The sequence below is a fragment of the Rousettus aegyptiacus genome, unplaced genomic scaffold (genome assembly GCF_014176215.1).
Source record: "Rousettus aegyptiacus isolate mRouAeg1 unplaced genomic scaffold, mRouAeg1.p scaffold_m13_p_5, whole genome shotgun sequence".
NCBI classification, from domain to species: domain Eukaryota; kingdom Metazoa; phylum Chordata; class Mammalia; order Chiroptera; family Pteropodidae; genus Rousettus; species Rousettus aegyptiacus.
The window spans coordinates 107,853,675-107,879,293 of record NW_023416308.1 but is presented as its reverse complement, the minus strand read 5'-3'; the positions used below and the strand labels follow the sequence as shown (position 1 = coordinate 107,879,293).

At 55.8% G+C, this 25,619-nt stretch overlaps 1 protein-coding gene, 1 non-coding gene and 1 pseudogene across 3 annotated transcripts; 1 reads left to right on the top strand and 2 right to left on the bottom strand.

Moving 5' to 3' along the window:
- Positions 1–66: 66 nt before the first annotated feature.
- On the bottom strand, positions 67–19,970 carry MAPK8IP1 (mitogen-activated protein kinase 8 interacting protein 1). 2 transcript variants are annotated; one of them, XM_016146792.2, is made up of 12 exons: positions 19,674–19,970; positions 8,183–8,288; positions 5,924–6,220; positions 4,292–4,373; positions 3,195–4,007; positions 2,937–3,012; positions 2,197–2,369; positions 1,871–1,980; positions 1,645–1,761; positions 1,478–1,548; positions 1,251–1,349; positions 67–878 (listed from the first exon to the last, which is right to left on the bottom strand). In XM_016146792.2, the coding sequence occupies exons 1-12, from the start codon at positions 19,772–19,774 to the stop codon at positions 806–808; spliced, it is 2,118 nt and encodes a 705-aa protein (XP_016002278.1). In that variant the 5' UTR covers positions 19,775–19,970; the 3' UTR covers positions 67–805. The 2 variants fall into 2 exon arrangements, with proteins under 2 accessions (XP_016002278.1, XP_016002279.1); XM_016146793.2 differs by lacking the exon at positions 19,674–19,970 and adding an exon at positions 9,434–9,688.
- Positions 14,059–14,177, top strand: LOC118603500. Its single transcript, XR_004951219.1, has one exon. It is a non-coding gene; the product is annotated as a 5S ribosomal RNA (ribosomal RNA).
- Positions 19,971–24,073: 4,103 nt separating the features above from the next.
- LOC118603329 lies at positions 24,074–24,192 on the bottom strand (annotated as a pseudogene).
- Positions 24,193–25,619: the final 1,427 nt, after the last annotated feature.

Here is a 25,619-nt window from a genome sequence, read left to right as displayed (position 1 = left end):
GGGCTTTCCTGGGATGGAGATGAGCTGGGCATGGGAGGGGTCAAAGTAGACACATCCACTTCAATCCAGACAGGAAATGGCACTTTAATAGTTGTGGCCAGGGTGACAGGACCGAGCTGGGGCTACAGCCAAAGCAGCCAAGAGGCCCTGCTAACCCAGGCCAGTCTAGAAGGCTGCTTTTCCTGCTGGGGCGGGGCCCTGCTGTAACTCTCTCCTTCCCCGTGAGGCCCCACACCTAACGGGCCAGCATGCCCATGAGGTTGGCGGGGGAGCCATCCAGAGGCCACACAGGTGACAGAGCTGGGAACAGGGACTGCACCTCCACCTGCTGCCCTTTCCTTACTAGAAAGTCCTCGGGAGGCGGCTGGGCTCAGCTTGACCTTGGGGCCTTTGGTTGGGGTTGGGAGTTGGGGAAAGGGTGGGCACTTGCAAGTGGCATGGGCTTCATCAATGCAGGTGCCAATGGCGAGTGAGCCAGAGGCCCAGGATGGGATAGAACCCTCTGCTCTTGGGATGGGCATCCTTTCTGGCCAGAGGCCCAATACCCACCAGCCCTACCCTCTCCCAATCCCCGGGCAGCCCGCTCTGTCCTCCATAGATGAATCTAACCCCTTATATTACAATAAACTGCATTTACCTCTCCCCATAACCCCCACCCTCCCCCACCCTCAGCCAATGGCCCTCACTTCTCCATCCTCTGGCGGTGGCGGGTGCCCCTCCTCAAGCAGTGCCACTTCCTGTCAGCAGCCAGGTGTCCTGGCACTGGCCTGAGAGCCTGGGGGATGCAGAGGGCGAGGCAGCACTGCTACTCCAGGTAGATATCTTCTGTGGGGCAGGTGTACTCCACAAACTGCTTGTAGAACTGCTGAAATGCTCTCCTAGGAGACAGACAGACACACACGCTGACTAGGGAGGAACAGGAGCTCAACCCAAGTTTTCCAGCTAGAGCTTCGGGGTCCCTGGGTGGGATTCCTGCTCCCTCAGCTGGAGCTGCTCAGCTTTGTTCTCTACAAACTCTGCTTCCTGAATGAGACTGCGATTGAAGAAAGGATCCAGCAGCTAAAAAGTTGGGAAGCTGCTCCTCAGGACCACCGAGGCCTCTCTCCAGGCCACTGCACTGTGATCTGGAGGCGGTGTGCAGAAATGGGGAAGGACTGAGGGATGACGCTGAGCACGAGGGATGTGCTCGAGGGCCTGGGATGGGGGCTAGCTGGCAGGCCTAGCGCTTGGCAGGAAACACACATACATACCCCACAGATTCTGCCAGGACTTTGGTGGATTCTTCAGACACAAAGACGTGGCAGGCAAACCGGTGGTCGGCGGGGTGCTTGGTGATAAACCCAAAGTACCTGCAGGGGGACAGCAGTCTGGGTAGGATGGGGCTCAGATCCCTCCAGGCTCACTGTCACCCTCCGCCCTGCCATGATGGCCCCAGGCCCCCAGCCCACACCTTGACCTCCGGTGCCATCCCACTTACTTGTTGTTCTTTGGATGGTATCCGCAGAAAGAGATGTTTTTTAACTGGAAAAAGTGGCTACATTTATTCCCCTACAGGAGGGAGAGGAAAAGAGTGGTTATCAGTCTGCAAGGTGCACAGGTGGGAAATCTGGTGGGGGAGCAAAAGGCAGGGCCAGGGGTGGTCACCTTGGCCTCCTGGGAATCATCAGCCTTGACACCTATCTTCACGCCTCTCACGCTGATTTCTAGGACACAGCTGGAGGGCGGGTTAAAGTGCACGGTGAGCCGGCGGGTGGTGGCGATCTGTGAGCGAGGAACAGGGACATCAGGTGCTGGGTGTCCCGCTCCCCAGGGGAAAATGTTAACTGAGCTGAGGGTGGACACCCGCCCCAGGGAAGCAGGGAGCAGGTACCTTTTGCATAGCGGCACAGAGGACGTCATTGCCCTTGTGGTAGGGAACCTGGACTGAGCCCAGGAACTTTACCCAGAACTGGTCCACCCAGTCGCTGTTTTTGGTCAGGGCTGGAATGAAGCAAGAATGAAGTGAGGAGTTGGCAGGGCCAGTACAGGGTGTTAAAATCCATGGATGTCCCAACTTAGCTGGGCCTCACTTTGTGAAATGGACCCAAAGTCACCTCTGCTTAGCCCACTCCCTGGGTGGTTGAGATCTGGAGCACAGGTTCACCTGGCAGCAAATGGGGGAAGGGCAGATGTAGAGGCTGGGAAAAGGAACACTACCTGCCAAATGTTCAGGCTCCTTAGTGACCTCGATGGCGTAGTAGGCAGGAAAGATGCCCCGGGCCCCCGTGCGCATGTTGTAGGCCTCGTACCAGTAGTCCTCAGCCTGCAGCTCCACTAGCAGAGGATCATCCACTTCTAGTTCAAGTTCGTCTTCATGTCGAGGCACAAACCTGGCCCCAAAGAGGGCATGTGAGGACTTTACCATCAGGGCATCTCCAGCCAGGCCATCCATCTACTCGGGTCTGGGAGCTGCACTGGTGGCATTAGTTCAATAAACATTTGCAAAGCTTCCAGTGAGCCTGTCAGGCTAGCTCAGGGGGAGACCAAGGCCAATCAGACATGCCTCTGCCATGGATAAACTCACAGGCCAAGGGAGGAAGTGACCAGAGCCACCGGTAAAACTGCAAGAAGTCATGGGAAGCAAGCACTTCCGCATGGAGGAGGGTGAGGGCTGCAGTTTTGTGCGGTGTCAGGCGTCATCTCTGCTGGGCACCCTCCTGGGCTCCACACCCTGCTCAGATCACGTGCCCAGTCCTGAGCTCCAGTAACACAGCAAAGACCACACTGCACCGAAACCACCCACTCCATCACCATACTCTTGAGTTCCCAGAGGGTGAGCACTGTCCCTGGGGCTGAGTAGAAGAATGAATGCCAGTGGTGGGCCATGGGGTAATGGCAGAGACAGGGAGGGGGTGGCCCCAGCTGCTGCCTGGCCGGCCCAGCTCAGGTGCTCCTACCTGAATATGGCCCGGTGGGTCTGCTCCTGCTCCTCCCCATTGATGACACAGGAGAAGAGCCCAAAGGATTCTGCACCTGTAGGTGAGGGGGACAGGCTGGAGGAAGACGGTCCCAGCTCTGGTCGAGGTTTGAGGGGCAGGTAGAGAGCTCCCGGGCCTTACTCCTTGAACCAGAAGGGCCTGAGGCCACCTCCTGGGAATATCCTCATTTTGACTCCCCCTACCAGGGCCTCCCTCAGCTCCCCACTGCACACTCACTGGAGGATCGAGAGCGGCCACTCATGAAGACGTTCAGGAACTTCTTGGAGAAGTGGACGTCAGGTTCATCGGGTGTGGAATCCTCAGAGAGGCAGGCAGAGGGCCGTGGCCGGGGGGCCTCCTCATATTCCTCCCCGATGGCCGACTCGTAGGGTGAGGAGGCCGAGGCGCAGTTGTCGTAGACAGTGGCTGAGTCACTCTCGTCGCTGTAGTCTCCGAAGCATGGCCGCAGGCTCACGAGCTCCAGCTGCGCATGCTCGTCCACCACCAGCGTGTACTTGACAGAGTCGTAGGACAGCGCGCTGGTGTCCGAGCTCAGTGAGGCCCGTGGAGGTGGCGGTGGCTCCCCCAGGCTCCCCCGCCACCCTCCACCTGGCGGCTCAACCTGCTCTGGGGACGACAAGCAGTCGAAGCCCTCATCCTCCTCACTGATGGAGGGGTGTGGTCGCCCTACAGTTGAGGAGTAGGCAGCAGGGTCTGGATCAGAGCTGACTGACATCCGGCTCTCAGCTGGCGGCAAGAAGGCGGAGGTGGGCTCTGCAGGGTCTGGAGGCCTCTGCACTGGAGTCAAGTAGATCTCCTCAGTGGCCTCTAGACGCACATCTGCCTGGTAGTGGATGCGGTCTCGATGCGAATGGCCCCGGCCACCAGGTGGGGCAGCAGGAGGGCCACTGGGAGGTGCCATCTGGGTGGCAGCACTGCGGCGGCAAGGACTATCGGTGGAGGTGCCTCGGTCCTTGGTGGGGGCGGGGCTGCTCTGGGGGGGCAGCTCATCACTCAGGCAGATGTGTTCATGTGGAGGTGTTTGCTCCCCTGGAGAGCAAGCAGGTCAGTGCTGAAGGCAGGTGACCTCACCCTTGACCCCCAAGCTACCTGCTCCCTCCACTCAGCACGGCCACTGAGCAATAGGCCACGGCCGGCCCTGGAGCCAGCCTTCTCGTTTGTGTCATACCTCACCCCAGATGGGTCTAGTCAAGGGTGCACAGACAGACAGTTTATCTCTACCTGCCAGCTGGAGACTGATGGGTTTGCTCTCTGCAGTGCAGACCGGGTTAGGGCAGGTGGGAGTCCAGGTAAGGGAAAGGGTCCTGACTTACCTGTCTTCAGGGGTGAGGATGATCGAGACACCCGATCCTGCCAACTGTGCTTCTTGCCCAGAGAATTATTATTCAGCGTGTCCTGTGCAGAGAACAAAAGGCCCTGTGACAGAAGCGGTCAACAGTGCCCGGCACAGGGAGGCCCTGGCCCTGCCCCCGTCAGGCCATCCCTAGGCTATTTGCTGCGCCCCCACCCCCACCACTTGTCTAGGGTCTCACCCCCAACCCCCTCTCGAGCAGGCAGGAAGAGTGGCAAGTCCCAGCCCTCCAGGCCATGCCTATTGGCTTTAGCTGGCCCTCCCTCCTGGCTTAGGGAAGCTGGCCAACCCTCAGGGAGATATTCTTATCAGCCTCCACAAAGGTGGTGATGGCCACTTTGTATAATGGTGAGGGAAGGAGGAGATGGAGGGAAAAGCAGGAGCCATCTGGGGACAGCCAGACCCCCGTCTCAGACATCGAGGGTTTACATGAAAATGCTCACTTCCATCCCAAGTCCCCTGGAACTGAGGAAGCTACGGCCTAGGGAAGGGGCAGGGACATTCTAACAGAGCCTGAAAAAAAGCACGGGGAAGGGTCTTCCCAGCAGCTGGCCTGGGGACTGGGATGAATCATCCAAATGACAAATCCATAACATGGTTCCCTCACCCCCCAGGAGCACATGACTGAGGAATGACAGATGTAAGCAACCCTTAGTCCTGGATCTCCTGGAAAGCCCATGCCACATCCTCATCCCCCCCCCCCCAAAACCTCTCTACAATGCCCACATAAAGTCTCCCTACACACAGCTTAGGTCCCGTCCCCTGGGAACACCCTCACAGGTCTTCACATTCATGAGTTTGGCAGCCAAAAATCCACCCCAGAGGATCCTGGGAAGGGGACCAATCCTTTCCCTGCAGCGCCCTCCATCAATATCCCTACTTCCCTGAGCTCCTCCTCTGTACCCTTCTTGACTGGGCCTGGAAGACAAAGGGCCACAGCCGCTCTCCCTGACCCTACTGGCATCCAGCCACCCATCCCAGGGGCCCTAGGCCCCCAACTTAGTCAAGCGGCTACTCCTCCCATTGCTCTTTTCTGCCTCCTGGGAATTCTCAGCTGCCCACATTTCAAACTGGCTGATGCCCCTGAGCTCCCCAACTCTTCAAAATCTCCCACGACCTCCCACCACGTGGACCACTTCAGATGCTCTTTTCTCCACATCCTGCTTCGACCCCACCTTCACAAGGAACCCCATACCCTGAAGAGGAAAGCCTGCCATAGCCTGAGGTCCAAGCTCCAGACCCTTGCAACCCGTCAAAGGCCTGTTCTCTCAGTCCCCCACTTTTCTCCTTACCCAGATCCTTCCACTGTCCCTCTCGGCCCCTTCATTCCTGCCCCACCTCAAGAGCCCCCGTCCCTTACGACAGATCCTGCCTGCCTCCGAGAATACTTCCCTGGAAACCTCCCCCTTGGGAAGCCTTAGAAGGTCCCACCAGGCCAGAGACTTCTCCCGAGCCAGACCCGCATGTCCTTCTCCCGCAGCCCCTTCCTCGCGCCCCTACCCCGCGGGCCGGGCCTGGGAGTCCCTTACACCTCCCGGGACCCGGACCCAGGGTGCCGCCCCCTTAGCCCCGCCCCACACTGCTCCTGCCTCACCTGAGACCGCGGCACCTGCGGGAAGAGGTTGAGCGTGGTGGGCCTCTTAGGCCGGTATGTGTCCCCGCCGCCTTGGTCCTGTCCCTGGCTGCGGGGTGCCGGCTCCTGGCGAGGCTCCGCCTCGGGCGGTCCTGCTCCCGGCCGCAGCGCCGCGCGCTCCTCCTCGTCGTCCTCCTCGTCGTCCTCGGCGCCGGGAGTGTCCCCCGCCGCGTCGATCAGGTCCATTTGCAGCATCTCGGCCTGCAGCCGGCTCCCCGCGCCGCCGCCACCCCCAGACAGCAGCCCTGCGCGCGGGGGCTGCGCCGCGCGGACGGAGGGGCGTCAGGGGGCGGAACCGGGGCGGGGCCGATGCCGCCGCGCCCCGCCCCCTTCCCGGGCGAGTCCATTACGTGGCCGCGAAGGGGGAGATGAGAAAGAGGGGCAGAGGCCTGGCGAGAGGGAGCCGCGCCCTCCCGCACCCCCACGAGGATGCGCGAGGCCGCCTACTCCTCACTCCGAATGGCGCTTTGGACAGTCCACACCTCTTCCCTCTCCACTATCCCCTCCTTCCGGACTCTTCGCACCCTCCCGTTCCCTTGGCAACGGCCGGTGACCTCACCGGGGTTGTAAGCCGAGCCCAGAGTGAGGTCACCGCTGTTGCCATGGGGACGCAGGGTCGCCAAGGAGTTCGGGCCCCACAAGGGACTGAAGTGGTGGTGTTATTTGAAGGGAACTGAGAGAAAAACTGGGAGAACAGTCTCAACCAGGCGAGGGATTGCGGGAGGGCCGCAGTGCGGACAGGAGCACCTGAGCGCAGCGGGAAGACGGATGCTGAGGTCGAGGGGCAAGTGCTGGTTACCTGGGCAGGCAGTGGAATCCGCCCCCCCCCCCCCCCCCCCCCCCCCCCCCGATCTACAGGCTAGGGCCCTCCAACCTGAGATTTCCCATCAGGCCGGCCTAACCTTGATAGTACAGAACCCCGATCTAGATCCACTTCTGCCACTAACTCCCTGGCACCTTGGACAGATAGATCCCCACCCTCCTGTTCTCTCACCAGATAACTGCTTCCCAGCTTCCTAGCGGTGAGGACTCACTGGCAAGAATGTGTGTAAGCCTCCCAGAGATTGTCTAAGGCCCCACAAGTACATTGCTAGCTAGTACTGCCTCAGGGCCCTGGCTGGTTGCAGGACTACCCTCTCTAAGGCTCTGCTTGTTGCGGGGGAGGGCAGCACAGGAAAAGGAACAGGTGTATGACCTTAGAGAAGCTATGTCTGAGCCCTAGGGCCATTCCTCAAGTCCAGAATAAGTGGCCTCTGCTTTCATGCCTTCCTGGCCTGGCCAGAGGGTGGAGGGTTGGGGTACAAGGTATTGTAGGGTTATCCTCCCACCTTGGTTTTCTCTTGTGTGGCAGAGTTTACAGAATCTCTGGGAGCAACAGGATGTCAATACAGAGTCAAAAACCTCACCCCAACTCCCACTGCAACTCTCTTCCGCTAACCACTCTCCTAACACCCCGTCCACTTTGGCCACCCTCCTGGGGGCTGAGAGAGGCTCTGGGCTCTGCAACTTAGCCCTGAGCTTTGCCTTCCATTTCCTGATTAGCACCCTGTTCTTCTTGTTCTTAAAAGACGTAGGGGATATTTTTTCTGATGTCTTTTCTGATCCAGGCTCCCCAGATGCTAAGGACCCCCTGGCAGGATTCAGAACTTTAGGGACAGGAGAGAGCCATCTGTCCTATGACAAAGCTACAAGGTCAAAAGCAGCAGCAATGCTGGGTTAAAATCTCCAAAGAGGCCTTTAAGACTGAGGGCCAAAGAGGGTCTGTCAGGCCATGCGGTCTGGTTTGGTGCAATGGCAGCCGAGGGAGGGCCTTGGCTTTTTTTCCTGCCCCAAAGCACTGCAGATTTCATCAGACTCCACCCTGCTCTGGCTCAGGCCTTCTGCCAAGGCCACGACCGAAAGGATTTAGGGTTGTCCTGAGCCTTCCCTTAACTCAGGCTCTAACTGCAACCTTCCTAGAGCTCAAGAACTCCTTCACTTGCCCTTCCTTCCCTTGTGGGCAGTTGAAGAAGCTGCCTCCTGGCAAAAAAGAAAAAAAAAATTCTAATTGAGTACCCAAGATGTGCCAAGCATTGTACTGGCTGTTTCCTGCATGTTATTTCATTTAATGAGGGTGTGGTTCATACCCTGAAAGCCCTTTCATAGGTTTGGGGATGCCCTCAGTCCTGTCCCTACACATCCTGCCATCCCACTCAGGGGCTACTGGGAGCCCACCCTTACCCGTAAGGACAGGCTGTCTTTGCACTGCAGACTGATGCCACACTCATCGGTGATCTCTGAGAGGTCTTCATCCTCAAACTCCTCCAGGCTGATGTCATGGGTGAGCCTGGTGGGGACAGAAAGCAAAAGTTACAACACTGGAGGACCGCTCAGCCCACTGATGGTCTCCCTAGTACATCTCCCAAGGGGCAGCCCCTCAAAGGCAGGCCACAGCCTCCAGAAGATGGGACTTGGGGTGCACCTGTGCCAGTGCAAGGAATAAATAACAGGCAGGGAAAAGAGTTTGGGGACCATGCCAAAAGGCAGCCCTCCTGGAGTGGCAGTGGAAGGAGAGGCTCCAGGTTACTCCTGCTCCTCCCGGCTGCAGTTGTTCATCCTGTCACCAAACATGAGGCAGTGCCTGGAAGGCCCAGCTGGTCAGAGCCTCCAGTCTGCCAGAGAAATGCCTCCCAGGGTCAAGTCAGGTGCCAAGGCCAGTTCACCCATGGAGAATACAGAGAGTTGAGGAGAGACTCTGTGGGATGCCTGGAGTCAGGGGGCTCTCTGTGCAATCAATGCAACAAAACCCGAGGCACTGGCAGAGGCCCTTCTCCAGTCCCAGAGGAGTGCCCCATGCCCCCAGCCTGCAAGACCCACACTGTTTGAGCTGTGAAGCAATGAAGGGTGTCAGCGTGGGTAGCTTCAGCCTGTTCCAGGAGAGACTATGCCCCGTTCTGTTTTCTGGGTCTCATCTCTTCAACCACAAAACCGCCTTACCCAGCATTCAGACCCTAAACAGGAGGCTGCACTTCCGGTCAAGGAAGACCCTGGGTTGGGGGGCTGGAGGTGCCGTGAGCTCAGGAGGCAGACCAGAGCACTTCAACACCAGAACACTAACAGACTGTCCTAGAACCTCCCCACCCAACAGGCCAACCCCATGCCCCACCCCACGGCCCTGCCTGCCTGCCCCCCCTGCACCTGCTCACCCCCCAGTCCCGGACTCCACCTGGTTTGGTGTGCATGGGACATTGGGAGAATTCTGTTAGAGAAGTTGGGGAGAATTCTGAGCCTTTTCCCAAATAAGACCAAGAGATTGAGGCTTAGAGCAAGAGAGACCCACAGTCCAAGGTCACCCAGGAGAGGTGGTGGCCCAGCCCCCAAGGAAGCCAGGAGGTTCACACTCTCTGCCTCTTGCTTCAGTCAGACCAAACGGAGCTCAATGAAGCTGACCCCCAAACTTCCCCCCTTCCCGCCGGCCCCCCACACCCCTACCAGCGCTCCCACTGATCCTCCAACCAGCTGTCATTGTCTGGGCTCGAATCCATCTTCAGCACCAGCTGCATGGAGAGCCCGGCCCGGCCAGGGGGCTGCGGGAACCCAGGGCCGCCCTCTCATGCCCAGGAGGGTAAGGGGGCCAGGGCTCAGGGTAAGGCTGGGGCCTCGGGCCTCTACAGCTGGGGCCTGCCTTTTTGCATCCTGCAGGCTGCAGAAGCCTGAGGAGCTCATTAAAAATAGATGGGCCGGGAGAGGAAGCAGCGGCTGCCGACCCGGGCCCCAGCCCCAGCTCTCCCCAGCCTAGCCCTCAGCTGCAGGCAGCTTCCTCCCCCGGCCCGGTTGCTTGCGCTGCTGCCGCTGTCGCTGCCGCCTCCCCCACGGGATCAGGTTACTGCAATCAATGCCACTGGCTCCACCTGCCCTTCCAATGCCCCTGTCAGGGGCTGGGGTGGCCCCCCTCCCTGGCCCAGGCTTATAAGCAGATGGCAGAAACCTGGGCTGTTTTCCCCCCAAAAGCCAACCCTTGATCTGCTTTAAAGGGCCAGCACCACACTCAAGGTGCCTAATGGCCAGATTGGGGTGTTGGGAGGGGGGCTTCCAAAATTCTCCATGAATGAATGGCTCATCCATACTGCTACATGTTCAGCCCCCATTGCTCAGCAGGGAGGCTTCTGTGGGCCCAGGTGGTGTCCAGACAGGGCTGACTTGGGCAGGTCTGGGCTGCCTCTACTGCCCTCTTGATGCAGGACAGAACCCTGACCACGCCCAGGGCGCCATCCTGCAGCACTCAAGAAGTGTCTAAGGGCACAGGAGGCTCCATATCCAGGGTAAGTACAGACTACGCGTGGCTCCCCTTAGCAGGGCTGGAAGGGCGGCCTGGGAGGCAATGAGCTTCCTGTCTTTGTGGAGCAACATGAGCGGAAGCTGCAAGGCCCATGGAGGGAATGGCGGACGAGGGGGCAGGATGGACAGAGTGCTCTTTAAGGCCTCTTCTAACCTGGAGGATGGTAGGTTCCCAGGGCCGGGGGAAGGTGTGGTATGGAAGTGGGGGTAGGCTGAGGAGGACAGCCCAGCCCAGAAGCCAGAGCAGTCCTGCTTAGTCTGGTCGGCACAGGGTGACAACTCTGGCCCCAGGATGACAGCTGAGTGGCCGCCACTAAGTAAATGGTTAATACGTACTGCCTGCCTGCCTGGACAGTCGCAGAGAAGGCACCTCTGGGACTCAGTCAGCATTAGGGAGCCGTGGGACCACTGGGTGTCTGACCCAGAGGTCCCCTCAGATACCTCCTGCTCTGCCGCTGACCCCTGTGCACATCCGCGTCTCCTCTTCCTCACTGCCTGGCCCTAGCCCAGCTCCTGCCTCAGCCCCACCTACTACTATCAGGCAAAGCTGCCCGGAACACCACCCTTCTGTCCCCCATTCAGGGTTCCCTGCGGGTGGCCGACTCCTTGGCCAGGCTCTTCATGTGATCACCTGTGCCTCCTGCACCTGCCTCCCCAGGCTCTCAACCTGCACTTGCTGGAAGAAGGCTCAGTTAAGCCCACTCCTCCAGGAAGCCCCCATGGCCCTCCGTGCCAGTGCCTTATAGTCCTCCTGGCCACACTCACTGACCCCTGTCATCCTCTCCCTCGTGATTGGTGTCGCCATCTGTGTGGATGCAAAGCAGTGTGGTGGAGTAGACAGAACCAGGGCTCCGTCGGACACCCCAAGCCCACTCCAAAGGTGGACGGAGCTCACAGCTTCTACCCTGTGTCCAGAAGGTGATGGACACATCTAGATGTATGTCAACTGATGTCCTTAGCCTTCACCTGCTCCTGTGAGGGCCAGCCTGCAGGCCCCGGCTTGGACCTGGGCTGGGAGCTTCCCAGCTCATCTCCACATCCTCGGCATTACCCAAGATTCCTGCTGCTGGGGACTGCAGGTCTGCAGGCAGGTGGGGACAGCTGTATCATCCTTTACAGATGAGAGAGCTGAGTCACCTGGGCAGTGGTGGAAAGAGCGCCCTGCCAGGGTTCAAAGGCCTGTGCTTGATCCCCAGCTGCCGTGGGCCGGGTTAAGGTTGCTCCCTGTTTTCATGAGTGAGGCAGGACAGTAGACTAGTCGCTGCGTCAGAGATTAAATCTTGACTCCTTCACTTCTGAGAAGTGGCCGCTCCATGTCCTGAGCAGCAGCTGTGCCTGGCCACCAACCTTCCTGATGCCCTGCATCTCCCTCAGTCCTCACTACAACCTCTGGAGAGGGTTTATTTTGTCCATTTTCCAGATGGGGGCACTAAAGCTCAGACATAAGAAGCCGTAGGTCTATCGTTTCCCTACCTATAGAATGAGGCCACCCACACGTGCCCACCCATCTCAAGGGTACGGGCGTGAGTCACAGAGAGGAGTGTTCGTGGATTAGAGTGCTGTGAGCAGGTCAGGACCCAGGATGGAGGAGTCTCCTTTATAACTCACCTCGCTAACCCTGCCCACCCAGGCCCTGCCCTCCCACCCTCTCCAGGCACTGGACATGTTAAGTCTCCTAGGCAAAGCCCCAGACACCCTTCCTGGAGGAAAAGCCAAACATACCCTTGGTCGCTCTAGGCTAGAGGAAGGCAACCTTGGAGGAGGAAGGGAGGAGAGGTTCCCTCCTGATCCCACCACCCACCTTCCCCATGGAAACCCGAGCCCTGAGCACCAGGGGGCCGACCGAAGCTGCATCCCACAACCTTCCCATGCAGGTCTCCATCCCTGGCCTCTAGATCTGGAGACCTCGGCAGCGACCGCTATCAATCAGACCTGCTCGCCTGTTCAGGTGAGATGTCCCGGAGGTCTCATCCATAATAGTTGGTGGCTCTGTGTCGTGAGTTTGGTATCTTGAGACCACCCTGACCTTTGGCGTCTATCCTTACACTTGAGGCCCCTCTTCCTGCATGACCGTATCTCCTCCTACTCCAGGGCCCCAGTCCTTCCGGCCCGGCAGGCTCCTCGCTGCATTCTGCACATGCTGTTCTCCGCCACCCCCCCCCCCCCACTCCCCGAGCTCTCCTCCATGAACAAACATGCCTTTTGTGTTCTGATGTTTATTTCGTGGCCTTTTCTATTGTCACGTGCTGCCGTATCTCTCTGTTATCCTTTCGAACTGCTGTCTCAGTGCAGTAGCAGGCTGAGTTAGAAGTGTACGCAAAGTACGAAATAAGCGGTAAAGTGCCGAGGCTTTAGCTGAGCAAAGCCACATCTGAGCCAGTCATTTGGCTGTCCAGGGGCCATTCTTATCCTCCTGTTCCTGGCTTTCCTGGAGTGAGGTTAAGATGCCAGCTGAGTGACCTTGGGTCCTGGCCATGGTGTCCCATGGGCCCCTCTCAGGACAGAGAGTATCTGCGGTTTAAGGGTCCAGCCTCTCTCTGCCTTCTGAGTGCTGAGCAAACACTTGGCTCCCAGAGGGTTCTCAGGACACCTGTAGATCAGTTGCTAAACCTCTAAGCAGGCTCCCCACTTCTCTCTGGCTCCCCTATAGGCCACTCTCCACTGGGCAACCAAAAATATCTGAAAAGCAGATCTGGTCTTGTCACCCATCCCCAGCTCAGAATCTGTTAATAGCGCCTCCTGGCCCTTAGGGAAAGGGGCCAAAATTCTCACCTGTGGCCTGAAGGTTCATCAGAGCCGCCTCTTCCCTGTAGCCTATATCATCACCCCTCCACCCAGCCCCCGCCACCCCACCGCCCAACTCGCTAGGCTCCTTCCCCATGGCTCCCTCAATAAAGTCTTCTCTGACCTCCCTGACCGGGCCAAACGATCCTGCTCCCGGCCTTCTTAGTCCCTCTTGCTGGTGGTTCCAGATCATTATAATTTTACCTTTGGGTTCTGCAAACACTGGTAGGCTCCCCTTGGAGGCAGTTGGTCCGTGAGTGTTGGATCATGTCTTTCTTGATCAACATGTGTGGTGCCTAACTTAATAAATGTCTTTGAATGAATCAACCACTGGAGTTCCCAGGTCTTTCTAGATTTCCCCCTTAAAAATCTCTAAGTCATTCCCCTTTCAACTCAACTTCCTGTGTCCACACCTCTGGCATAGTCTGAAGGAGGGTCTGGCTGAAATAGTGGGGTGAGGAGAACCAGGCCCAGCTGTATCCTCCAAACCTCCTCTCCACCCCACCCCAGCTCTGGGTGGACACAGGCCAGGCTGGGTTTGTTCCTCTGGTCTGGAATTCCCTTCCCAACCATGTCCACACTGGGGTCATCTCCAATGGAAAACTGAATCCAACCCGAGAAACACATCCCAAATCTCTACTTGGGGTTGTAATGTGTCTGATCTGTTTAAACTCCTTGGTGCCCATAAGCAGCAAGAACTCTGGGATCCGGTGATTCAACTTCTGGAAAACAATCCCACATATGGAAAACCTCTATACACAAGGATGTGAATTGCTCATACCAGCAAACAACCGAAAACAACCAAGTAGCCCTGCACCAGGGGGGCTGCTTAAACAGCAGCCATCTAGTGGATGGAATATCACACAGCCTTTTGGATGAGCATTATTAAGTCTGTGTATTGATGTGGAAAACAGCAACTAATGTAATGAGCAAAAAGACAGAATGTGTGACCTTACGGTTTCATGTGATGAATCACACACGGGAAGAAACAGTAAGTCTACAGCCATGCCACCCTGAACATGCCCGATCCTATCTGATCTCAGAAACTAAGCAGGGTCGGGCCTGGTTAGTACTTGGATGGGAGACCACCTAGGAAGACCAGGTGCTGTAGGGAAAGAGAGAGAGAGAGAGAGAGAGAGAGAGAGAGAGAGAGAGAGAGAGAGAGAGAGAGAGAGAGAGAGCGCGCGTAACATGGACACGGTTGTGAGATGTAGTGGGACCCGGGGAGATCTTTTCTCTTTGGCTCTGTATGACACACTTTCTGCACCCCAGGTCACACTGGTCGGGCACCAGGCTCCTAGTCCTGGTTCTGGGCTGCCCGCACCCTCACAGAGCTGTGAATATGAGGGCAGAGACCATCATATTCACCCTGGCACTTACTCCCCATCCTTGCTCTAATTCATGCAAGAAGCCCAAGACCCAGTATACCGTAAACACTAAATAAATGCCTATTAAAAGAAGTACTGTTGGTGGCACTGGAAGCTCCAAGTGCATCCCCAGTGCCAGAACGAGGTGAGGCCCATAGTCAGTGCTTCTAGAGATGTTCTGAATGACTACAAAAGTGAGGCCAGGAGACAGAGGTGGAATTCTAGAATGGGTAAGAACCCCTAGTGGGGATGTTGTCGGTGACCCAATTTGTGGAATCCACGGGGGCCTCCAGCCGTAACTAGCCAGTCCCAACAATCCAGAGACCAACTTCAAGGCCCTGACATCAAAGAACTGGGGTGGAAATCCTGCCTTGGCAATGTCTGGGCTGGGTGACACACATCGACACTGTCCCCACACTGAAGGTTCATCAGGAGCTGGCCAGGAGAGGCTGCCCAGGGACTGGGCTGCAGGTGGGGTGGCTCCTCCAGCAGCAACAGCTTTTCCACCCCTGTCTGCCCACTGAAATGGGGCTGACCAAATGGTCGCAGGGATGGCATTCCTCAGCCTGGTCCTGGGCCAGCTCCCTTCACTCTCCTGTTTCCTAGGTAGTGATGTTCTCTCTGAGGCTTCAGTGGCCGTCTCTCTAAGATGAGACTCCCGGGAACTTTGGCTCCAGCTGACTCTCTCTGATGAGCTCCAGACTCCAAACCAACTGCCTGCTCGAGTCTTCCAACTGGGTCTCCCAGTGACCACTATCCTCAAATTCAACAGGTCTCATAGTAATTCACCTCCTTGTCTGCTAAGCCTCTCCCATTGGGTACCATATCCCCAAGGGGCCTAGCATCATCCTGGACTCCTGCCTTTCCTCCTTCCTTATACCAGATCCCTCACCAATGGGTCACCCGCTAAACTCTCCTCACGTCCTCCCCTAGCCTTCTTCATCTGCAGGACGGCCAGCAGTCTCCTTGCCTCCCCGTCTACTCCCTCCCTAGCAGCCCGAGTGATCTTCCCAAGACATTGATTCGATGCTGTCCCTTCCTGCCTAAGCTCTCGCTGTTCCCACTGCTCGTCGGTGAACAGGCCAGGGTCCCAACATAGCCTTCGAGTTCTGCATGCCCTGTTGCCCACACTCGGCCAGACTGGGGGGCAGACACTTTACCTGCTCTCTCTTGTCTTGGGCCCTTCGCCTATGCTGCCCCTCCCTCTGCACCCCTCCCTTTTTAGGTGATACTAACTTGCCCACCAGGCCTGAGCTGGGAGGACCCTTTCCTGATCCACTGACCCCAGGCTCCTGAACTTAGTCACTGGACCTACCAGCCTATAGAGTAAGGCCTTGTCTCTCTGACTTCCCTCCGTATCATCACCTGCACGATGACCGGACCCATGTCTGTCTCTGGAGTGTCTCTCTGGTGAGCCTGGCAAAGTGCAAATGTTTGTTGAGTGAATGAAGGACTAGCCAAGTGTGTCCCTTTGTGAAGAGATAAGTAAGGAGGTCCCTGCACCTCTCAGTGACCTCTCTCTCATCCCTGAGGCACTGTGGTAGGGTAAAATTACTACCATCCAAGGAATCATGAGGCCAGGGCTCTGGCCCAGCTTTGCCACTAACTTGCTGTGTGTTCTCAGGTAAGCCATTCAGCCTCTCTGCTTCCTCCAACGTAAAAGGGGAGGAGGCTGGTTTGGATGAGCTGATTTCTAATGCCTCTTTCACCCATTAACCCAGGGCAGGCTGTTCACTTTACTTTTCATGAGCATCTTCCATCCTTCCCACATGGACTATCCAACTGTCCCTTCCCTTCCTGCCTCCTACTCAGCTCAATATAGCCATTGTATCAGTTTCTAATTTCTCTTATGGAGTTTTCTTTATACAGGCCTACCTTGGAGATATTGTGGGTTTGGTTCTAGATCACCACAATAAAATAAATATTTCAATAAAGTGGGTCACAAATTGTTTGGTTTCCCAATGCATATAAAAGTTATACTTACACTATACACTATAGTCTACTATGTATGCAATAGCATTATGTCTAAAAAAACAAAGTACATACCTTAATTTAAAAATACTTTAGTGCTAAAAAATGCTAAACATTATTGGAGCCTCCAGTGAGTTGTAATCTTGCTGGTGAAGGGTCTTACCTTCAATTTGTAAAAAAAACACAAAAAACACTGTGAAGTGCAATAAGACGAGATATGCCTGTAATGAACATTTTATCACTTTAATATTAAATTTTAAAAATTATTCTGTAAGTTACAGAATAATTTTACAGAATGATTTATACATGTTACAGAATAATTTATACTTGTAAAAATAAGAAGTAATAGTGAAATATGCAAAATAAGTGAAAATCCCTTCCCTGTACCATAGCCAGAAATAACTATTATTAGTAATTGGTTGGAGCATTTCTATAATCAGAAAAGAGAACATATTTTTATTTAAACCAACTACCAACAAACAAAGGTTCCCCGCCCTTCCAGGTCCACACCATGCTCACCCCTTCCACCAGCTCCCCCGAGTATCCGGGGCTCTCTCTCGTCAGGGTGGCTCTGGAATCAGACTGCCTGGGTTCAAACCCAGCTCTGCCACTTATCTAACCTCTTTAAGCCCCAGTTTCTTCATCTGCAAAGTGGGCTAATGATAATACTTGGTTTACACGGTTCTGGTGGGAACTAAATGCTCTCGCACAGAAAGTGCTCAGCACAGGGCCTGAGCGAAGTTGAGTGCCTCCCAGAGTCAGCGCTCGCGGCCGTTACTCCCTGACAACTGTTACGCTCTGTACTGCAGGGAGGTGGCGTCCAATTTTATACTTTACTACATAATAAACCAATAAAGCATTACTAAGCACCTACTCTGTGCCGGGCATTGGGCAAACCAAAGTTTAGGTATTGACGCCTTATGCCTCCGGAAGCTGACAGTGGCGCTGGGGGCACACGCGCACACACTTAACAGCAACGACAGCACTGACACCAACATCCCTGCACGAATGAAGCTCTCCACGGCCCTTGAAACACTCAACGTGTGCTGTCTCATCCAAGTCTTAAGACCGCCCTACGCAGGGCAGGGGCCAAAGCCAGCCACATAGAGAAAAAACAGAGGCTCGGGGCAGGGGATGGGGTGGTTAAGTGACCAGTCTTGGGGCACATAGCTAAGAAGGCTAAGCCAGGACTCAAACCCAGGTCTGTTGGATCCATGACCCCCCCAAAGAGCCACAAGAGAGCAGTAACCAACCAAAGTTAAACCAAACTGGTAAGGGCTCTAAGAGGCGGGACGAGGGAAAGGACAGGGAGGGCTGCTGGAGTAGGCGAGGCAGGCCACGTGAGGCTGGAGACACTGTTCTTACTATTCCCACAGGCCTTGTCTCCACAGGCAGGCCACAGTGTCCTGGAAGGCTGGCCCACGCCTCAGCCTTGGCATATTGCCACCCTTGCCCACCTGGCCCAGGGCTGGACACACTCGCTGGCCGGTATCCACCTCGTCAGCTCCTCTCACTAAAGTGTCCATGACGACTTCCCTGCCGGAGAGGGCAGAGGATGCAAAGCAGTCTTTGGGCCAGAGGCAGGGCCTGGAGGTAGAGTGGGTCAAACACACAGACCTGGCTTCAGGCTCTGACTTCCTTGGGGTGCTTGGGCAAACCACCCTGCCTTTCTGAATCTCAATCTCTCCATACAATGGGCAGACTGATTCCCGCACCCAGGATGGTTATGAGGGCTAAGTGAGCCAGCACTGGAAAAATGCTTTGAACAGTAAGGAGCTATATAAATGCCTGCTAGCACAGATGGAGGTCTGACACTTGTTAAGCATGATCTTGGCATATATCAAAGAATCAATATTAATTAGCTCACCTAACACATGGGACTCAGAGAGGACAAAAACCTGCTGCCCAGGTCATGCACCTAGAAAGTGGTGGCACTTGGATTTGAACTCGGGTCCCTCTAAGCTCCATGCTCTTCTACTGCAGTGGGTCCTCCTGGTAGGAGGCAGTGTTTGCCTGAAGGCAGTGTGTGTCATGCCAAGTGGAGTCAGTCTCAGAACTCAGCCTCGTTACTCTGATGTTCTACCCACAAAGGCTCCATCCAGGCTTCAAGCATTCAGGCTTGGCCTCCTCCATCTGGTCCCCTCTCTCTGTTCTTCCCGTCTCAGCTCAGGGTCTCAGGGGAGGTTTCTAGTCCTGATGATGCCATTAGACATCCAGAGGGTTCCCTGCCCACCTGAGGACCAGGGAGCCAGCAACCCTTTGGTTAGAAGAGGGGCTGGCGCCAGAGCCCAGCTGGGGCCTGGCTGGGGTGGGAGCCCCAGGAGAGGGGAATGCGCCAGCTCATTAGATGGAGAAACAAGGCGATATGTCTAGGCCTCCTTCTCCTAGGCTCTGGAGCAGTTATACCTCCTTATCCTTCTCTCCAACTGGGGCCAGGATTATGGGGAAGGGACATCAACCCTTCCTTCCCCCGATACCCACTGCCCAGCTCTCTGAAATCCACCTCCCAGGTGCCTAACACCAGATAGGCAGCAGGGACAGGAGTGAAGAGGAGCTCAGACCAGGGTCCTGGGTACTAAACCCTCGAGGGACTCTCACCCTCCAGTGTCCCTGGCTACGTCTGGGCGGTCCAAACCAGATTCCGCTTCCCATGGCAGAGCCTAGGATTTCTGGGTTGAGAACTGAACCTTTCGCACCTGCGCACACCTGACAAGGTCAGAGCTTGTCCAAATCCACAGAGGACCCTGGCCTGGGCGTTAGGCCCGCTCTGGCCAGGCAGTGCTGGGGGAGGACCTGCAACTTCCTTCTTCCACCAAGGTTGCCCGTTGTCCCAAGAAACTGGGACCCGCGGGACACCTCAGCCTGCTCCCATCTCTACTCAGAAGCCCTGGGATTGAGCACAGGCAAAGCCCAGCCTTCCTGCCTCCTCCGGGATCTCAACCCAAACCCCAGATCCCCAAGTAGGGGAAAAAAGCAGCCTCCGCGCCCCCTCCTCTAATTTCTCAGAATCTCCTAGCTTAGGACATGGAATGGCGGAGGGAGCTACACCATGGATATGCAGCGGCTATCAGTCTGGACTTGAGGCTGAGGGGGATTCCGGGGACTCTGTCTAAGGAAGAGACCCCATCACCCGGCTGCCCTCTCGTTCCCGGGGTCGTGTGTGTGTGTGTGTGTGTGTGTGTGTGTGTGTGTGTTGAAGACTGGGGGGTGGGGGGAGCCTGAGCAGATCAGTCCGGGCTGAAGGGCGGGGCGCGGAGGCCGGGGATTCTCACCTGAAATTGGGCGGTGACGCGATGTGCAGCCCCAGAAACGGGGAGGCGGCAGGCGGGGACGCGGCCCCCCCGCCTAGGCCGCCGCTCTCTCGCTCCGCCATTCTCCCGCACAGCCCTGGCCATCCGGGCGGAGCGCGGCGCGGAGGCGGCAGTGAAGGCGGCGGAGGCGGCGGAGGGGAAGGAGGCGGGGGCGCGGCGAGAGGTCGCCGCCGCTGCCGCCGCGGGGCTTCGGCTGGGCGGATACGGCGGGCGCACCTGCGCAGGGCAGGGCGCGGCTCCGGACCGCGCACCGCTTTCGGTACTAGCGCGAGCGCCACCGCGCGCGCCCCCGGGCCCTGGCTGAGGTCTCGTGAGCCCCGCCCCTGCCCCGCCCCCGGGCCCGTGAGCCCCGCCCCCTGGCGCTCTCCGAGGTGCTGAAGCCGCGGCCCCTGCGGCCCCTGGGCTTGGCCCCAAATCCTATACTGATTCCTCTGTCCCCTTGTTCCTCCCGCAAAGCCGTATCTGTGAGCTCTGCATTCAGGGTTGGCCTAGCGCCCTGATATCAGGTAACTAATGGTGGGAGAAGGCAGAGAGGGAAGTAGGGTCCTGGAGGAAGGCAGAGGAAGGTGAGAGTGTGGTGAGAGTGGGCTCCTAGAGCAGACAGGTTTGGAGTCAGGTAGTGTGAAGTCATGGCCTGGCTCCCCAAGTGAATAGATGGTGTGGCCTTGCATAAGTGATATAACAGTCCGAAGGCTTGGTTCTCTCATCTGTTAAATGGGGACAATAATGGTCCCTCTCATGGCTGTTGTAAGGATGAAACATAATATAAAAGTACTGTCACCGGAGGCTAAAACAACCCATCTCTTGCTGGGGCCCAGGTCTCACCCCATCCTGTTTCACCTTGAGGGGGTCCACCCAAGGACTCTCCCTAGAGGGTCTCCTCTCTAAAGACTGGCCCAAGCCCTGCTTCAGCCTTAAACAGCTTCTAAGGGTGAACTGAGCCCTTTCTCTTGGCTTCTGCTGCTCAGCTTCTCCTTTTTCATGTCAGGACTTTCCCAGATTTCTCTTTCTTCTCACTTAGCACCTCAGCTGCATTTTCTGAAGAGCACTTCTCTTTTGCACCCACAGATACACCATAGGTGGCTTCTCATATTCTAAGACTTAGGGCCTTTCCTTCTGACCCACAGTCAACTTCTTGGGACTCTTTTGGTGGTTTTTCTGGTCCCTCTATCCCTGTTAGGTTCAGGCTGTGGTTTCATTCTGTTCTCTCCCCTAAAAGGGCCAAGCCTGTGAGTCCTTTCACAGCACATGGACTACTGGACATGCAGGTGCCTGGCCAAGTTTAGGGCCCCCGCTTTGGTGGGTCATAGAGCCTCTGGTCAAAACTTACTGGCTTCTCTGGCCACCTGAGAGAACCACACAGGTTCTGTCCTTCACCTTTCTCTGAAGAAGGGGCACAGCAAACTGTTTCACGCCTTGTCCAGTTTGCGAAGCTGGACTGCTAACTGGTCAAGCCACCCTCCTCCCTTTTCCTTCAATGTAGCTCCTGGAAAGGAACTGCAGGCCCAACCTCCAGCTCCAGCTCAGAGAACATCCCAATACCTAGAGCCGAAGGCCTTGGCTGCCTGCCTGTCTCCCTGCCCTGGGCTCAGAGAGTGGCTAGTTTACCTTTCCTGCTATCTTGGCTCAGGATCCTTTCACTAGGCCCAAGCAGTAACCACCTGCTTGTTGTTATGCTATTGTGCCTGGCTTTTCTTCCTAGGAAAGCAGTCTTGCCATAGTGGCTATGAGTTGTTCCTTAGAGTATGTGCTTGTCTCAGCTAGGGAGCAGCCTCAGGTCAACTGTGTGTGTGTGTGTGTGTGTGTGTGTGTGTGTGTGTGTGTGTGACGACTCCATCCTCTAAAACTTTTTGCTCAAGAACGAAGGTATCTTAGGTCCTGAGGCCAAGCCAAAGTCACATTAGAGAGAAGCTAGGAGAAAGGAGAGAGGAAAGAGCAGGGCCAGGTCTTGGTGGGAAAGGGGCCATTAGGAGCTTCAAAACAGTCAAGACTAAGACAAGTCTGAGGGTCAAGTTCCTCCCTTTTCCTCTTTTTCACTTTATGTAGGGCAGCTTGGGCCTTGCCTGAGTCCCTTACCACAGGAAGTTGGGGTACGGGCTAACAATGGTCTTACTTCTGGTGGTCCTCACAGGAGAGCCCATGTACTGTGCACAGAGAGGGGTTACTTTCTGGCCAAATGGAATGAGACAAAGTCAGCGTCCAGGCCCTGGGCTGGGCTGTGTGAAGATCCTGACCACCTAGCCAGAGCCAGAGAGAACTTGTGTTGCTCCAGCACCACAAAGCTCCCCAGCCTGGGAGGTTTAAGTGGGGTAAAGGCTGTGTCGCTGCAGAATAGCACTCAGGAACCTTACCCTGGCTCTGGAGTGCTCTGTACCATTCCAGCCAACTGACTCCCAACTCTGACAAAGATCTGGAGCTCTGGTTTCTCACCAAGGAGCCTCCCCCTTCTTCCATCTCTCCCCATCCTCACTCCCTTCCCCATCACCTCCAAGGAGGTTACAGCAGAATCAAGAAGTTTTAGCCTATGGCTTCATTCAGGCTCAGGCTACTGATTCCCAGGCCCCAGACCTCCCACAGATTGATGACAACACAACTTTGCTCAGACAGGATCAGACATTTATGAAACAAGTGAATATTCACAAACAAACTGTGGGAGAAACACACTTTCCCAGCAATAGAAAATCTCTGTATAAAGTGCATTTGGCCTGCAACCATCTCTTCCCCATACTGGCCCTTGGATCAGGATTTGGGGCAATGCTCTGCAGCAGCCTCCAGGGACACCTGAGCCAGGAGAGGGGAGGCACAAAGCCATCGTGGAGCTTTAGGCTACCGGATGCACCTTCTCCTCACTCCACCCCTCTCAGCTCCAGGAGTAAACTGATCCATTCCACTTGGAATGGGCCAGCATGCCAGGGATAATGAAGTAGGGGTGGGTGGTCTGGTCAACTTGTACCTTAGGAAAGGAAGCCATAGCCAAACAGGCAGGAAAAGGGACCCATCCTGATATCTGAAGGAGCTGCTAAATAAATACTGACTCTGGCTCGGAGCCCTCTGGCCTCCTCAGTTTCTCACAGGCTGGTCTTGAGAAACCTTCCAGGCTTGTTCTCCATCCCTTCTGGTAATAGCGCCAGATTCTCTTTTCTTCTGGCTTTGGCTAAGGGAACAGGGAAGTCCCCAACCCAGTGCCTTGAATACACACCATCACCTGTGCCCTGCTTCTCCCACATGATTATGGGACATTTCTACTGAGGGTGACATACATACATCAGTTGGACTCTAAGGTAGCTCTCTGGCTGAGAACACCTGAGGACATCTCAGGAAGAAGCCTGTCAATGCGCTGGACAGCTGAAAGAGACTGGAACCTGACCTCAGGGTTCTGGTCCGAGGACAGAGGACAGTGAGAGAGACAGGGCTAGGGCCAAGGGAGTTAATAGCTGTGAGGCTAGGAAAGGTCACAGGGAGGTAGAGAGGAGAAGGCCCAGAGGCCAGCTTAACGTTACATGTGAGGACAAATATCCAAAGAGGAATCAGCCTCTCAGCTATGCACACTTGTGCACACACACGCACGCGTGCACACGCGCGCGTGCACACATACACACACACACACACACACACACTTTGTGGCTCAAGTGCAGGCCACAGGGTGGAAGGAAGACTTGCTGCAGCTGACCACACAGTCTTTCTTTTCATTACGCCTTTCTTAACACAGGCCTTTGACAGTGGGAGGGCTGAGGTGGGAGGTACAGGCCACTCCTGGAATGTAAGGCCTTGATTTCTCTGGGTCAAACCTCCCGCCTGCTGTTTCTGAAAGGGTTGATGTGCTGGGTGGGATCTCTACTTGGACCTTTCCCAACTATCCCTGGCAGTCCCCACCCGAGTCCACCTGCCTGGGTCCCTGGTGTCCAGCTACTGGCAGAGCTGACATGGCAGCTGGGACACTCACCAGCCCCAGGCAGGCTCTGGAAGCCTACAGAACAGAGGAGAATGGCTTCCCTGGCTGGGTTTCAGCTGACCTTAACAGCAGTGTTATGGTGCCCTGGAGTGTGGCCAGAGGAGCCAGGAACCTGGCCTCCTCCTAGTGGAGGCACTGGGTCTCCAGTCAGCTCTGAGGCTGACTCTCAGCTTACGGGGAAGGAACAATGAGAACCGTGATGTTCTTCCTAACTTTGGGTTTTCAGCCCTGGGAAGGGGGATGTACTTCCCAGGCTCCTGCCTGCAGCACCGTGTGTACAGGTACTGGTGTGCCTCCATACGATGGCAGAAAGTTTTCAGATCGGCTCACAGCCTCGTCCTTTGTCCCAGATGCCTGAGGAAGGGTCTGGAGGACCCAGTGGCAGGGAATTTTATTTATTTTTTTTAAATGCCTACAGCACCTGTTATTCTTAGGTGGTCTCCCCTCCAAGTACTAACCAGGCCTGACCCTGCTTAGCTTCCAAGATCAGACGAGATCGGGCATGTTCAGGGTGGCATGGCCATAGACAAGGGAATTTTAAAATAAGAAAGAAGCCGGGCCAAGTGACTGTGTCTGGACAACATCTGTCTAGTCCAGCCTGCTCAGCCTCCGGGGTCAGGAGGAACTCAGCAGGGCTCTGGCTGCCTCTAGAATCTCATGCTCTGGACAACAGCCAGAAATGCTGCCCTCCTGCTCCTCAGTCTAATGTGAGGAGGGAGGGCAGGCAGGGGGAGGGGAAGATGCCAGAATCCCAGCCAGGGTCCTACCACTCTTCCACTCAGGCGAGGCAGCTGGCCTCCAGGAACAGGTCATGGCTGAAAGTCACACCATGACCTCTAGCCTGGTGTCTGAAGGCTGATGTGAAGCTGCTTTAGGTACTTCTCCAGCCCAGGCAGCATCCAGAATCACAAGAGTGTAAACAGGTGCATGCACACTCAAATAGGCACACCACTCCTTTCTCTGCACACGCGCACACACACACACGTTCGCTCGATCTGTGTCGGTGATCAGCTTTTCTGTAGGCTGCACTCTGCTGCCACGGTGGCTGCTGGGCACCCAGGCTTTGCTCACGGAGCCATGGCGCTGTAGCTGAAAAAGAAAAACAAGTGCAAAAAGGAGCATTCAGCAGGCTGCTCAGTTGCCCAGGGACACAAGCTCTTATGGCTGCTTCTCTGGAGACACTTGGACTGATAACAGACGAGCCCGGGGTGCACTGCAAGGGCCACAGTGCCTGGGGACGGGGTTGTTGCCGGGATGGTGCTGGGTGTCTGAACACTGCCTCTCTGAGGCGGGCTCTATCCTGCAGACCCTCCAGGCCTCCTCTGCTCTGGGGTTGAGGGCAGCAGAGGAAGAGGAGGAGAAGCCATGCAAGGCTTATCCGAGGCCTTGGAGACACCTGGCTCAGGTATGACAAAGACAGTTTATGAATCAAAGCAGAGTGGCTGCCGCCAGAGATGGAGAGCCAGAAAAAAAAAAATGGCTGACAGAGAAATGAGCCGGAACTAGAAATTTGGAAGATGAGGGCAATGATTGAGTTTAGAAATTTCCACATATAGGTAAAAGAACCCTGGCACTGTGCTAGAAGACTGAGGGGAGGAGAGAGGAGACACGAGGATGACTCATTTTAAAGATTTATAACATCCTGAATCTGGGGCAGAGTGAAGAAACGGCTTCATGCCTGATAACAGAGGCCGGGTTAAGTCTATCGTAATGCTGGGTTGCCTGTTTAAATAGGTCTAGTGTGTCTGAGAGTGTACAGAGACATGCAGCGTTCCATTAAAGCATAGTTTAAATGTTGGCAAGGCAGATAATAAGAAGGCTCACTTAGCTTACTTTGGGGGAGGCACTATACACTTGTGTTATGGCTGAATTGTGTGTCCCCGCCCCATCCCCACTCCCCAAATTCATATATAGAAGTCCTAACCCCTAGTGCCTCAGAATGTGACTGCTTTTGG